The following is a 15,173-nucleotide window of genomic DNA, read 5'->3' as shown; positions in this document are numbered from 1 at the left end:
TTGCCTTTCTACTCCAATGGCCAAGTCAGGGAGTTGTGACAGAGCCCATTTGACCTGCAGAGTCTCGATATCTGCTCTCTGGACCTTTATAGAGAAAGTCTGCTGACCTCAACATCGAGAGCCTGGCAGGACTTGGCGTTTGCCTTCATTTGAAAGCAAAGCCAGCTATTAAAGAGCTCCAAGTTCATCTGTCCAGTCATTCTACAGATACCACTGAGGACCCACTGTCAGAGCCAGCAGAGACCCCTATTTGAGCAAGCACTAAGGAAGCCAAAACTTTGGAACTGGAGGAGGTCAGTGTCCATCAGCGGCCTCCCCGGGTCTCGGTGCGGCGTGTCCTATAATAATAGCTGCTGCCCTATTTTGAGTTCTGCCTATGCTGGTAACGCTGTACTAGTGCCCTCTCCTTTAATCCTCTCAAACAGCCAGGAGCTGTTCCCGGAGGAAACCGAGGTTTCAGAGCCACACCCACGGGCACACAGGGAGCCACTGAAGGGCAGGAGCAGAGAATGAGCCCAGTTAAGCTCATGGGCTTCCAGAACAGATGCCGGGCAAAGATGCAAGCCATGCTGGGGAGGAACCTTGGGGTCTGGAGCAGAGGGGCGAGGTGGAGGGGTAGCAGGGAGGGCTCCTGGGGTTTCCTGAACTCTAGAAGCACCAAACCATTGATCAGCAGTCTGAAACAGTATTCTCCTTCCAAAGGAACAGCACAGTGTTCAGTGATTGGGCCTTCAGTCTTGAAGTGCAAGCCCAACGACTAAACTTCTTTGGCTTTTCCTCGCTCCCTTCCTGGTATCACTGCTCAGCCGTGCATGCTGTTGGAGGGTATGGGGGCTGTGCTCACTCTGCAGGAAGGCTACCCACCACTTCCTACGCCTCCAGCATCTGTGTGGTCAGCAGGTGGGGCCTGCCGGGGACAGCAGGCAAAGGGCCTCCTGGGGGCTGAAAGGTACATGGGTCTTCTCCATGTTGGTCAAACAAGTCGAGAGATTCCCAAACAAAAGCACTGCAGAAGGGGGCTCCAAAGGTGAGATGGGGAACCCCTGGCCAAGCTGGGCTGGGAGTGGTTGGAACGCTATTGACAGGAATCCTGCGGTCCCTTTTTGGCTTCCCCTCCCGGAGGAGACTTGGAGACAGGGGAGCTGGTTCAGCACAGTGGGAGCATTGCAGGGACGGTGCGACCATGGTTCCAGCTCACTGGTCCAGCCACAGTGGGTCAGGCCGCTGGCCAGTCCCGCTTTAGACAGTGATTCCAAAACATGCAGTCACCAAGAACAAAATCAGAGCGTGCCCAATTTAATGAAAGAAGCCTCTGCTTGGTGTCCAGGCTGCATCCAATTCTGAGCAATTTTTTGAAGACAACAAGTCATCTGAGAGTTTCCTGTTCCCTAAAATGTCCCTAGGAACTTTTTAACCAGCTTGGTAATATATCTCCTAAGCCCTTAGCAGCTGCAAAATTGATTCGTAAAGCTTGTTTTTTTTTTTCCTTCTCTCTCTTTTTTTTTTTTTTTTGGTTGTTTGGGTGTTTTTTTTTTTTTTTTTTTTTAAAAAAATGTAAACCTGATTACCAAGCCTGGCACCACAATTTGATGAACAGACACCACGGAAAACCAGCCCACGCTGTTGGTCCCAAGGTCGCCATGACACAGCCTGTTTTGGGGTAGACAGTTCTGTTCTATGTTCCAGAGTTCCAAAGACTCACAGAAGCCAAGTTTCCAAGTGGATGCCAGGCAGGGGGAAGCGCTCTGCGCACAGGGGACGGCGCCCTGTCATTTACTTCTCTCACGCGTACTCTGCTCCTGAGGAGGAAGGGCTCTTGGGGGAGCCGAGATGTCATCTCCCACGCCAGCGCCTCCGGGGACAGACCCGGTGTGGGTGCGAAGGACTGAGCATGTGTAGAGAATCACATTTGGCACACGGGTCTGCGTGAGAACTCATTACTGGGAACAAATCTCTAAAATCAGACCGTCATTTCACTTGTTTACACAAAGATGGTGCTCTATTCCCAAGGTCAAAACACCGCTGAAAACTCAGTCCTGTTCCCCAAACATCCCCCGAGTTGGGCAACTGGGCCCTGTTTTTGCCTGCTAATGTGTTTTGAAGCCCAGCAGAAATTGAGGCAGCGAATGTCCCCGCCGCTGGTTTTGTGGGGGAGGTGTGGGGGAGGGGGAGGCTCACAGACTCTGGTCGGTGAGTTCTGCCCTCTGGGGGCCAGCCAGGTGGTTTCTGGCCCAGGTGCAGCACGCAGGGCCCCAGGGGGGCTTTTTTGCATTCTTTCTGGCAGTTGCCACCAGGGCTAAGCATGGCCAGTGATGCTCTTCCCTAACGGCCACACACAGCCGCTTAGGTGTTTTGCTGATGAGAACCCAGAAGCAGGGTTCTCCTGCTTCTGGCTTCTCCCCTTCCTCCCCTAGTCAAACCGCAGGTAGGGGTGACCCACAAGAGGTCTAAGGTCCAGGTGGCCCTCGAGGGCCACACGTGTCCCTAGGACCAGCCTACCTCCAGGTCCTTTCCAACTCTGCTCTGGTAGCTTTGCCTTATATTAGGCAGAGGGACGGGCCAGGGGACCCAGCCACCCTGTACATCCGGCTGCCAGTGTGTTTCTTGCCTCCACCCACTTTCCTATTTCAGAAACAGTGGAATGTCCAACTTTGTGAATTCCATTGCTTAACAGAAATTTGCTTTTAATGTCTAAATATTCCAAAGATGAGAGTGGGGGCAGGGAAATGCAGGGAAAGCATTGCCTCTTGGGGCGGGGTGGGGGGGAACACCCCGCACACACAAAGTCTTTTGTGCTTCAAACATTCTTTACAACTTCACTGCCCATAGGATCTTGTCTGAAATCTTGTGAAACGGTTAGGCCAAGAATGTCCATCGTGAATATTTCTGCAGTGATTTCGTCTGGAAGTTCTTCTTCAAGGCAGATTTCTGAACCTAGCCAAACAAGAAAAGAAAACAAATGCTTTCTTAACAATTAGGTTTCTAACTTAGAAGAATTTCCCAAAAATACAAAGAACCTATACTAGACAAAAGTGAGAGGTACTTTGTGCTACGGTTTGGCTTAAGTTCTTAAAAACCCCTGGGTGGAAATTGGCTGAAATCCCTCCTTTACGGTTTGGAGCACTGTTACCAAATCTCTGTGAACTCCATTGGAAAGCCTTAACCACATGGTTTGGTTGATTTATGTGTAACAACTGGAAGCTTTACATCCTGAGGTCCCTCCGACACAAGGAATGGGGGAGGGGAGCTTGGAGGCTGGAAATGACCCACAGGATACTGGAGTCTAGAACTGTCTGAGATCAGGAACCCTGTTTAATGTGAGACTGGGAATGAACAATGAAGCTGAGGGAGGAGCGTCGGGGTGGCTCAGTAGGTTAAGCGTCTGCCTTCAGCTTGGGTCATGATCTCGGGGTCCTGGAATCAAGTCCCATGTCAGGTTCCCTGTTCAGTGGGGAGTCTGCTTCTCCCTCTCCCTCTGCCTCCTCCCCTGCTTGTGCTTTCAAATAAACAAAATCTTTAATAAGTAGACCTCATTATAGAGGCACCACCATTGTTTTCCCCCAAGATTTTATTTATTTGTCAGAGAGAGAGCGAGCGAGCACAGGCAGACAGAATGGCAGGCAGAGGGAGAAGCAGGCTCCCTGCCGATCAAGGAGCCCGATGTGGGACTCGAACCCAGGACGCCGGGATCACGACCTGAGCTGAAGGCAGCTGCTTAACCAACTGAGCCACCCAGGTGTCCCAATAAAATCTTTAAAAAAAAAAAAAAAAAGCCACCTACAGCTATCTGAAGTCTTCACAAGGTTGTTTGAAAAAAAAAAAAAAAAAGAAAGAAAGAAAGTAAAAAGGGAGGCAGAGGGAGAAGGAAGCCTGGCAAGGGTTTGGTAATGGTGGCAGGCTCTGACCACCATGGGGCATCAGGCAGCATCTGGGGCTTGGCAGTGGAGACACCCTTGCAGGCCCGGGAGAACTGCTTATTTATTTATTTTTTTTAAAGATTTTATTTATTTATTTGACAGAGAGAAATCACAAGTAGTCAGAGAGGCAGGCAGAGAGAGAGAGAGGGAAGCAGGCTCCCCGCTGAGCAGAGAGCCCGATGCAGGACTCGGTCCCAGGACCCTGAGATCATGACCTGAGCCGAAGGCAGCGGCCTAACCCACTGAGCCACCCAGGTGCCCTGAGAACTGCTTATTTTAATTTTTTAAAAAATACACTATCAGACACCTGTGTGGCTCAGTGGGTTAAAGCCTCTGCCTTGGGCTCACGTCATGATCCCAGAGTCCTGGGATGGAACCCCGCATCAGGCTCTCTGCTCAGTGGGGAGCCCGCTTCCCCACCACCACCCCGCTCTTTCTGCCTGCCTCTCTGCCTACTTGTGATCTCTATCAAATAAATAAACAAAATCTTTAAATATATATATTTTATGTATTTATTTCAAAGAGCGAGAGAGAGAGAGAGAGAGAGAGAGAATGAGCAGGGGGAGGGGCAGAGGGAGAGCGAGAAGCGGACTCCCAGCTGAGCAGGGAGCCTGATACAAGACTCAACCCCAGGACCCTGGATCATGACGTGAGCCAAAGGCAGACGCTTCACCAACCAAACCTCCAGGTCCCCCTCGGGAGAGCGGTTTAGACTGGATTCTCCAGCACTTAAATTCACAAGCCCAACATCAGGTCCATTGTCCTCACTCGGGTGGGCTAAAGAAGGAGGTGGACCATCCTCCAGGAGGAGGGGAGAGGAGGGTGAGCTTTAAGAACTTCCAAGCCCTGGTGGCTTGAAGCCGGGCTGATGCTTGCTTGTTGCCTTGTCCCTACTCAAGTTTCCCAACAACGCCTCTCGCAAAACACCTTTCAGGCTGTATCTTCTCGTGGTCAGGACTCACGCACCCCAGCCGGAAAGATGGAGACCGGGTCCGTGGAACTAAGGGAACGTGCGAGCAGAAGGCACCGAGGAGGGACCGCACATGGCAACAAAGGCTTTCATCTCGCAGACACGACCCCCGCCCTCTGGTCCCTTCATAACTTATTCATGGTGGGTCCCCAGCCGACTTTGCTGTGTGCACGGTATTAAGGAGAGAGGCTTGCACCAGTCAAGAGAAATAAATGCACTTAGGTCTCCAACAAATTGGGAAGCCACGGCTGCACGCCCAGGCAGAGCCTGCCACAGTACCTTTGACGGAGGAGGCCACAGGCTCGGATTTCCACCCCTCAGGGTTCAGTCCAAACAGGGTAGCGAAGCAGTCAGACATCTCCTCTTCGGTCATGTGCTCACCTGAGTAAAGTAGAGGAAAAAGTGTCCATTCAGCTCCCGGGACGCCGCCTCACGTCAGAGCTTATTAGCATCATTGTCCCGAGGTCTTAAAGAGAATTACTCCACGATTTCCTTTTCTCAAGACACAAAAACAATCTACGGGGTCCTATGTCACCGTCATATATCCTTTCTCATGTTGGGGTGAAGAACGGTGCTCCCAGAAGGGGAAGGCTGTTGGGGCTCGTAAGGAGAAAGAAGACAACTTTCTTTCTTTCTTTTTAAAGATTTTATTTATTTATTTGACAGAGAGAGATCACAAGTAGGCAGAGAGGCAGGCAGAGAGAGAGGGGGAAGCAGGCTTCCCGCTAAGCAGAGAGCCCGATGTGGGGCTCGATCCCAGGACCCTGAGATCACGACCTGAGCCGAAAACAGAGGCTTTAACCCACTGAGCCACCCAGGCGCCCCAGAAGACAACTTTCTGATAAAGGCCACGTTCAGCTTCATTTCCCCTTCCCTCACACCAGGACCACCAGGACCACCAGGACCACCAGTCTGACGGAGAGGAAGAAAGCCTACCTGACTTCCTCATGTACAATAATGAGGAAAACAGTGGGGAAAGACAGAACATTTTACATTGGCGTTCTTTTACCTCACCATTGCGTCCCAATGTCATCGCAGCTCAGTGACACTGGTGGTTCACCCTTTCGCTCCCCTTTTACAAGTGAGGATACTGATCCTCACGGGGGTTCAGCAAGTTGGGAGCATAAATCACATTCTTAGGGACCCAGGATGGCACCGTTCCCATCACCCTGAGTTTGCCAGCTCTACGGACCAGCAGGTAACATCCCTCATGGTTGAAACCATGGTTTGGGGGGGAAGCAGACATCGTCCCAATTAAAGATGCCAGGGGGTCTGCTGCCCCCCCAAAACAACTCCTCTCCAGTAGCAACAGCCCAATGGTATGATAAGAAACTACCTATTGGGGTGCCTGGGTGGCTCAGTGGGTTAAGCCTCTGCCTTTGGCTCAGATCACGATCTCAGGGTCCTGGGATAGAGCCCAACATCGGGCTCTCTGCTTAGCAGGAAGCCTGCTTACCCCCCTCTCTCTGCCTGCCTCTCTGTCTACTTGTGATCTGTCTGCCAAATAAATAAATAAAGTCTTTAAAAAAAAAGAAAAGAAACTCGCTATTTATGGACTTACCTTTTGTTAGAAGCAGATTTAGGAAATCTTCTCTTCGTATGGCTTTCTTTCCTTTTGAATTGGTAAAACCAAGAATGTCAAAGCTCTCCTGGATCCCACGCATGGTGTTACCGAAAGGTGGCCTATGATTGAGGTAAACTTTGAAGAAATCTGGTAAGTTGATTTTGTCAATTAGCTTTCCAGTGTCCACATATTCACTAAATCTGACTTCGTTAAACATATCTTCAATCTAGGGAAGAGAGTTAAAAAAAAAAAAGACTATGGTGAGCAGGAGAGGCACTTCGGGGGCGCCTGGGTGGCTGTCTCGGTTGGTGGGGTGTCCAGCTCTTGGTTTTGGCTCAGGTTGTGATCTCTGGGTTACAAGATCGAGCCCTGTGTTGGGTCCTGCGCTCCGCATGGAGTGAGTCTGGTTGTCCCTCTCCCCAAACCCCTGCCCCTCCACCACACACTCTCTCTCGCTCTCTCTCTAAAATAAATAAATAACACCTGTTTAAAAAAAAAAAAAGAAAGAAAAGACACCTTTAAAAAACATCTTTAAAAAAAAAAAAGACACCTTGCTATATTTCTAAAAATTGGACAGTAACAGACAGATGTTTACAGTTAGCTGAAAACCTGTCTGTTGAGGGTTGCTTATATCCCCCAAGAAAAAGATGTTGATGTCCTCACCCCCAGGAGCTCAGAATGTGACTTAATTTAGAAACAGGGCCATGACAGCCGTAATTAGTAAAGATGAGGTCATACTGGGGTGGGATGGGCCTTTAATCCATTGTGAATGGTGTCCTTATAAGAAGAGGGGAGAGACACAGGGAGGGGAGAGCCATGTGATGACAGAGGCAGGGAGTGGAATGATGCTGTTTCAAGCCCAGGGCTGCTGGTGGCCAGCAGAGGCTGGAGGAGGTGAGGAAGAAGGGAGGATTTCAGAGCACGCCCCTGCTGACAAGTGGATTTATCCTATAAGAGGATAGATACATGTCTGTTGTTGGAAGCCACCAGAGTGTGATGCCTTGTTAATAGCCCTAAGACAGCTGGCCAGTTTTTCAATCCTATCAGCACTGTTACTTACCTACCCATCTCATAGTGTTTCAACTACTTCCTTGCTTTGGCAAATAGAGCTTAATTTCATTTAGAAGGCAGAATCCTCACAAACTTGGAAATTAAAAGAATAAGCAAATAATTCCATGTGAAACTCAAATATAGGACCAAGGGCCCTAGTAAATTTCAGTTAACTGCACCATGATGCTTGTTTTCTTTTCTCTCTTTTCCATTTTCAATGTGCAATATTTTATATATACAAAAGATTACACGGAACTTATGGGATTTGATTAAAAGATGAACACCTAAGAAGCCATCATTCATTGAAAAGTTCAACAAAATTGATAAATCTTTAGGTAGAATAACCAAGAAAAAAAAAAGAAAAGAAAAAGAGAAAAGACTCAAAATACTAAAATTGGGACTGAAAGAGGGGATACCAGTACCAACTTATCAGAAATAAAAAGGAGGTTAGCTCTTTCTGCCCACAGATCTTGTCTTTGTGTTTTAATAAAACCTTTTTTGCACCAAATAAAGTATGAGCAACAGCCTGTTAATAGGATAACTTAGACGAAATAAACACATTCCTAGAAAGAAACAAATGACCAAAACTGACTCAAGAAGAAATAGAAAATCTGAATAGACCTATAGCAAGTGAAAAGATTGAATTGGTAATTTTAAAACTTCCACAAAGAGGGGTGCCTGGCTGGCTCAGTCAGAAGAGCATCTGACTTGATCTTGGGGTTGTGAGTTGGGCCCCATGTTGGGTGTAGAGATTGCTTAAAACAACAACAACAACAAAAACTTAAAAAAAAAAATTTCCTTGAAGGAAAGCCAAAGACGAGATGACTTCACTGGTGAATTCTACCAAATACGTAAAAAATACCAATTCTCCACAACCTTTCCCAAACACAGAAGAAAAGGGAACACTTCCCAATTCATTCAATGAGGACTGCTTCCTGATTTGGAAATTCATTATGCATTTGCCAAGTTTTCTAGAATGAGAAAAGGGTGCTGACCTGTCTATGGATTTGAAGGAAAATACAGTGCCCTTTAGTACAGGTCTCCAATGGGTCTCCTTAGGGAACAGGCAGAATGAGAGAAAGGGAGAAATATAAAAACAAACAAAACCCCTCCTCAGTGTCCTCCTCCTCTCTCTCTGCACTATTTTTTTTTAAGATTTTATTTATTTATTTGACACAGAGAGAGATCACAAGTAGGCAGAGAGGCAGGCAGAGAGAGAGGGGGAAGCAGGCTCCCTCCTGAGCAGAGAGCCCGATGTGGAGCTTGATCCCCAGACCCTGGGATCATGACCCAAGCCGAAGGCAGAGGCCCCAACCCACTGAGCTACCCAGGCGCCCATCTCTGCACTATTTTTGTACCATGCATATTGCAGCCAGCTGAAATTCAGAAACCCAAGTTATGTCTGGCAAAGGGCTAAAAATTAGTAATTTACTTTAATATTTACATTTTAAACTGATATATTTCCTAATAAATTGTGAGGCTTGGAATTTTACAGAGAGAGAATAAGAGTCACAGAAAAGTGGGAAATATTTTTTCCCCCTGAACATGAACTCAGTTTTGGTCTGTAGGAATAAATCAGGAAATGAATCTATATTTGTATACAACACTTATCAATAGGGAACCAATTTTTCCCTGTCCACTACATTTTAGAAAACAAAAATTGGAAGAACACCCTTTTGAACCTACATCAAATATCAGCTGGTCTGGGGCACCCTAGTGCCTTGGTCTGGCCCCAAGTATCAAGAAGAAAATGGGGTGCCTGGGTGGCTCAGTGGGTTAGGCATCTGCTTTTGGCTCAGGCCATGATCTCAGAGTCCTGGGATTAAGCCCCGAATCAGCCTCTCTGCTACTTGTGACCTCTTTCTCTGTCAAATAAATAAATAAAAATCGGGACGCCTGGGTGGCTCAGTTGGTTAAGCAGCTGCCTTCGGCTCAGATCATGATCCCAGGGCCCTGGGATCGAGTCCCACATCGGGCTCCTTGCTCAGCAGGGAGGCTGCTTCTCCCTCTGCCTCTGCCTGCCTCTCTGTCTGCCTGTGCTCACTCGCTCTTCTCTCCCTCTATCTCTGACAAATAAATAAATAAAATCTTTTAAAAAATAAATAAATAAATAAAAATCTTTTACAAAAAAAAAAAAGAAGAAGAAGAAAATAAAAGTCTTTTGCAGTCCAACCAACCAACCGTAATTTCTGTGGAAGATTTGAGGTATTTTCTTTCCATTCCCCTCCCACTCATACAAAATATATATGTATATGTTTTGCAAAATTCTCATCACATATGTATATAGCTTTGTATCCTGGGTTTTTTTTTCCCCCTTAAACACTGTATCTTAGTGATCAGTATTTAGATTAATACTTAGATTAGTATTTTCTTTTTTTTTTTTTTTAAGATTTTTTTTTTTTTTTGACAAAGAGAGAGATCACAAGTAGGCAGAGAGGCAGGCAGAGAGAGAAGGAAGCAGGCTCCCTGCTGAGCAGAGAGCCGGATGTGGGGCTCGATCCCAGAACCCTGAGATCATGACCTGAGCCGAAGGCAGAGGCTTTAAACCACTGAGCCACCCAGGCGCCCCAAGCCATTTATTTTCAATGTAACATTCTAGGAATGGTCTTTTTTTTTTTTCTTCAAGATTTTATTTATTTATTTGACAGAGAAAGACACAGCAAGAGAAGGAACACAAGCAGGGCGAGTGGGAGAGGGAGGAAGCAGGCTTCCTGTGGAGCAGGGAGCCCGATGTGGGACTCGATCCCAGGACCCCAGGATCATGACCTGAGCCAAAGGCAGATGCTTAAGACTGAGCCACACAGGTGCCCCTAGGAATGGTCTTTAGACATAACGTCATTCGTTACAGATACGAATAAACTTTAAATGATACTACATAAGTAACTTTAAGTGGTAACATTTTCAATTGGAGCACTTATTTAGTTTATATTATGTACAATTGCAAGTTATATATAATTTTATGTATATATAAAACACTACCCAGGATAACATTATTTAGATTTTTTAACTGTATTAATTATAATTGTATTATAAACATGTGCTACTATTTAACTATGAGCCAGTAGAGACTAGGGCTCAAAGTTTGACCGTTGATGATAGACCTAGGTTCAAATCCTGACTTTCCCACTTTCTTTCTGAACTGACTCAGTTTCCTCATCTTGAAAAAGGGGGTAACGGAGTTTTGAATGTATTTATTTGAATGTATTTAAGGTGCTAAACATTAATGCCTAATACATTGTAAGCTCTCAAAAGGCGGTAACTATTCTGGTGATTATTATACTGTCTATGCCCTTGCTAATTACGACCCATGTAATTATTATATAAATTATAATTTATAGTTACATAAAGTATATGTACGACTTATAATTACATAAATAATATACGTGATAAATATGAATTATAAACGTCATACACGATTTAACTCAATTCCGAAATAGAAGACTAACCCAAAAACAACAAAAAGGAGCTCTAAAGCGGGAGTTACTCATACCCAGAGTGCTCCGAAGACCTCAGCGAACGTTCTCAGCACAAACTGAGGAGGTGATTCACCTCTTTACCCTCTTTTCCCATGCAACTGATCAAGGATCACTGCTCGAAAAGCACCGAGTTGGCAGTTAGGGCACCCTTGACATCTCTTTCCTGAGCCTCCTTTGCAAGCGTGAGTTGAAAAGACAGACTTCGCTACATGTTGAGACAAAGTTCACGCTGGGAGAGGAGCCCCGGAGACAGAATGGAAGGCTGTGAGCCTTCCCCGAGCCCCAGAGCGAGGCCAGGCTGGGGAGGAGCAGAGGCTCCCGCCACCCTGCCTGGAGTGCCAGGCTTCTGCCAGGCCTTTTATCAGCATTCTGGCCCTTCCTCCGCGAAGACTGTGTTTTTCATTTGGTTCACTCGAGCAGATTTAAACATTGGGGCCCCTTCCCAGAGATCCTGATTTCATTCATCTGGGTTGGGGGGGCAGTATAAGCAGTCGTATTTTTTAAAAGCTTCCCAGGGGATCTGAATGTATAGCCAAGGTTGAGACGCACAGCTTCAAATCAGGGGTGCTCAAGCTTTGTCAGGGTGTCAACAGGACCAGGAGGGCTTATTTTAAAGAACACTGCAGGTCCCGCCCCTGGAGTTTCTGATTCAGTGAGTCTGGCTGTTGGGGGCCGGGGTGGGTGGTGGTGGTGGTGCAGAGAGTCTGCCTTTCTTAACAAGTCTCCAGGTGAGGCCAGCACTGCTGGCTTGGCCGGGAGGGGCACCTCTTTGGGAACAGCTGCTCTTAGACCACAGAGCTTGGGCAGAGGGAAGACACCAGCCTCCAGAAGAATCGGGACCTGGCTTGGGGTGTTCAATAGAGAGGCGCGTTGTAGGGACCCAGAGAAGTAAGAAAGGAAACGAAAGAAAGCCCAGGATGCAGGCACAGGAGGTCATGGGAGAATTGTTCTTGAAATACACAAAAGTCTTCTTTAAAATAAACACTTGCGGGCACCTGGGTGGCTCAGTCGGTTAAGCGACTGCCTTCAGCTCAGGTCATGATTCTGGGGTCCTGGGATTGAGTCCCACATCAGGCTCCCCCTGCGCTGTGGGGAGCCTGCTTCTCCCTCTTCTGCCTGCTACTCCCCATTCCCCATCTCGTGCTCTCTCTCTCTCTGTGTCAAATAAATAAATAAAATCTTTAAAAATAAATAAATAAAATAACCACTTGCTGCCCTCATTGTTTTAGTTCAGTTTAGTAGCGGTAACTGAGCATTTGGTTTCGTGCTAGGTGAATGGAAAGCAAGCCACTTAATTATGACGAGAACAGCCCTGCACTCTAGGACTTCTCAGGCGGCAAATATTTATTAAACACCTGCTAGGTGCCAAGCCCTGGTCTGGGCCCTGTGAAGAGACAACGTATACGGAGAGTGAACCAAAAGGAAGGTCTTTCACTGCGGTTTGGTTCTCAGCCCTGGCTGCCCGCGAAGCACCCCTGGGGGGCTTTCCTCATCAGCTGAGCCCAGACTCCACTCCTAGATTCACTGCTCAGAAGGGCGGCCCAGGCACCGGCATGAGTGATTTATGTTTGGATTCCGCAGCTCTCAGACCTTCGGTGCCAAATGCAGGTGCTCGGCTGCAGAAGCCCTCAGTGAGGTGGGCCTGGGAAGGCCTCATGGAGGAGGTGGATGGGGAGGTCAGCCAGCAAGGATCCGGCCAGTCTAAGGTGAGGGGGAGCACGTGTGAGGAGGGGGCGTGAGCAGCTCCCCCAAGCCCCTCCCACGTCTCCTGTCACTGTTGGAACCACCACCGACAAATGAAGTGGCTTAAAGCACACGAGCTGGTCTCCTTGTTCTCAAGGTCAGAAGTCTGCCATGGGTCTGAAGAGCCAACATGAAGGTGTGCGTGGGGCTGCGTTCTTTCTGGAAGCTCTAGTGGAGAATCTGCTTGTGTTGCCCTTCTGCTTCTAGAGGTGCCACTGTTCCTTGGCCCTTGGCCCTTCCATCTTCAAAGCCAGCAGCCTCATCACGAGCTCTGGCGTCTCCTTCCCTTCTCATGCCTCCTCCTCTGACCCTGACCTCTTGGCTCCCTCTTCTAAAGACCCTTGTGATTACACCAGGTCCGCCAGATTATCCAGGATAATCTCCCATCTCAAGATCCTTAATTTAATCATACTTGTGACATTCTCTTGCCACGTGAGGTAGTGTATTCACAGGTTGCAGGAATGAAGACACAGACCCCTGTGGGGGGTATTATCCCTCCTGCCACCAGGCCGGCGGGTCGGGATTCCCATGAGGCACGGAGAACCTTGGTGCTATCGGCAGGTCAGAAGTGGCACATTGGCAGGGTTTGTGTGGGACTTCCAGAATTAGGAGATTTCATATAGAAATCTAGCTTTCAGGGGCACCTGGGTGGCTCAGTGGGTTAAGCCTCTGCCTTTGGCTCAGGTCATGATTTCAGGATCCTGGGATCGAGTCCCGCATCGGGCTCTCTGCTCAGCAGGGAGCCTGCTTCCTCCTCTCTCTCTCTCTGCCTGTCTCTCTACTTGTGATCTCTGTCAAATAAATAAATAAAATCTTAAAAAAAAAAAAAAAGAAATCTAGCTTTCAGACTTCTCTTGGAAAGTCGGAGGAGTCTGATGATGGTAGGCCTGCATTTCCAGACTCAGACCTGAGAAGAAACCATCCATCCCTGTTAGAGAGAGGGATTCTCCGGCAGGGACACCACGGTATCCAGGCAAGAGGGGGCCCCCTCTGGTTAACCCCCTCCTCAAAGGAGTCTTGGGGCCATAGGAGGTCCCCACCTAGACGCCCTGCCCTCCATCATAACCCATGCTCTGGGAACCCGGAACCCCAGGACTACCCCCGCCCCCAAATAACCCAAGCCCACTTCCGGGGCCTGCAGGTCTCCTGAAGTCTTCCTCCGAGAGGGACCTGCACTGTGACCACGCCCACGGGGTTGAAGGCTGGCCAAGGAGGGAGCCGGGCGGGAAGACAGGCAGTCGTCACTGGCCTGGCCCTCCTCATGCCGCCTGTCCAAGTGGGAAATGCAAGGAGCCCCAGAATCTGAAGGAGCCCAAGTCAGAGGGAGAACTGTCAGGGCAGAGTACGAACAGCTTGCTGCTTGGTTTGTAACTTCCCAGGCTTAGCCTGGGCTTCTGCAGGCCCTGCTGTGTGGCCCGTGACAGAAGGGAGACCCGGTCCTGGTAGCCTGGGTCCCCTTGCTCAGGCTTGTTTTACTCTGCCTCCTCAGCCATTCACTCCCATGGCAGCAGAAAGCCACCAATGGCCTTAGCACCGTTTTCTACTCAGGCTTCCTAGCCTCCCTGTGAGGCAGAGAGGAACACGCGACATTTGAGCGCAGGCCTCCCTCGGTGGACAAGCAGGCTGCTGGCTGCTGGCACGCCTCTGTTTCTCTTGTGCTGGTGTCTCGGGCTCGCATGGCCGGGAGGACTCTCCGTCTGCTCAGGGCCCCCGACCCCCGCCCCCCCGTCCCCCGCCCCAGGGTGCCCTCTAGCGCAGCCCCAGCAGATGCCGAGGAGCCCACTGTCCCTGTGCGTGTCGTCACCGTCACCGGGGACCCTCTCCTGGGGCCCCGGGCAGGGAAGGAGGGCGCTGGGGAGGAGGCTGCCTGGCCTGGCAGCCCCTCTGCACACTCGCATCTGGAGACACCTCCGCTATTTATGCTGGGCTCCGTGACTCACGACCGCTCCCTGCTTCCTCCAGGAACTATATTTGGACGGCGGCTGCCTCTCTCCAGGAGTGAGACGGGCCACACCCGCGGGACCCAGTGGCAGGGTCAGGCCAGCCCTTAGTGCTTGGCCTCCGTGCTTGCTCTCTCCCTGCTGTCTGCGGTGAGGGGGGCCCAGAAACGAGAGCACTGCCCACTGGGGGCCGCTTAGGAGGACCTTCCCCCAGGCCCTCATCAGAGCCCCGGGGTCAAACACTTCCAGGCTCACCCTCCAGGAAACGGCTTTAAAATCTAAATGTCAAGTCCTCCAGCTTGTCCCAGACCCACAGTCGAGGGTTTGTCAGTCAAGCGCTCACCGGTCTTCAAAGTCCTGCTTCCTTGTAGCTACCCAGAAACATGCACCCAGAAACTGGTTCAGGCCAAGAAATAGTAAATAGAGACCAATCTGGCCGTTCCTCAAACATGGGAGTTATTGATATGGCAATTCTACCCCCCAGGTACGGAGGCACGAGAAATTAAAACCCAG

The 15,173-nt window shown here is 49.1% G+C and overlaps 1 protein-coding gene across 4 annotated transcripts in view; it reads right to left on the bottom strand.

The window, feature by feature from the left end:
• Positions 1-1,511: 1,511 nt before the first annotated feature.
• WDR66 (WD repeat domain 66) overlaps positions 1,512-15,173 on the bottom strand; it is a 65,029-nt gene continuing 51,367 nt past the window's right edge. For 3 of the 4 annotated variants that reach the window (XM_032310711.1, XM_032310710.1, XM_032310709.1), the window contains 3 exons: positions 6,449-6,677; positions 5,167-5,268; positions 1,512-2,934 (listed from right to left, as the gene is read on the bottom strand). In XM_032310711.1, the coding sequence (XP_032166602.1) occupies positions 2,798-2,934; positions 5,167-5,268; positions 6,449-6,677 (468 nt within the window). In that variant the 3' untranslated portion in view covers positions 1,512-2,797. Of the gene's footprint in view, positions 2,935-5,166; positions 5,269-6,448; positions 6,678-15,173 lie in introns of those variants that run through there. The other variant, XM_032310712.1, reaches the window with a different exon arrangement.

Source organism: Mustela erminea, chromosome 13 (genome assembly GCF_009829155.1).
Source record: "Mustela erminea isolate mMusErm1 chromosome 13, mMusErm1.Pri, whole genome shotgun sequence".
In the NCBI taxonomy this organism is placed as follows: Eukaryota; Metazoa; Chordata; class Mammalia; order Carnivora; family Mustelidae; genus Mustela; species Mustela erminea.
This window is presented reverse-complemented; position numbering and strand designations above follow the sequence as displayed.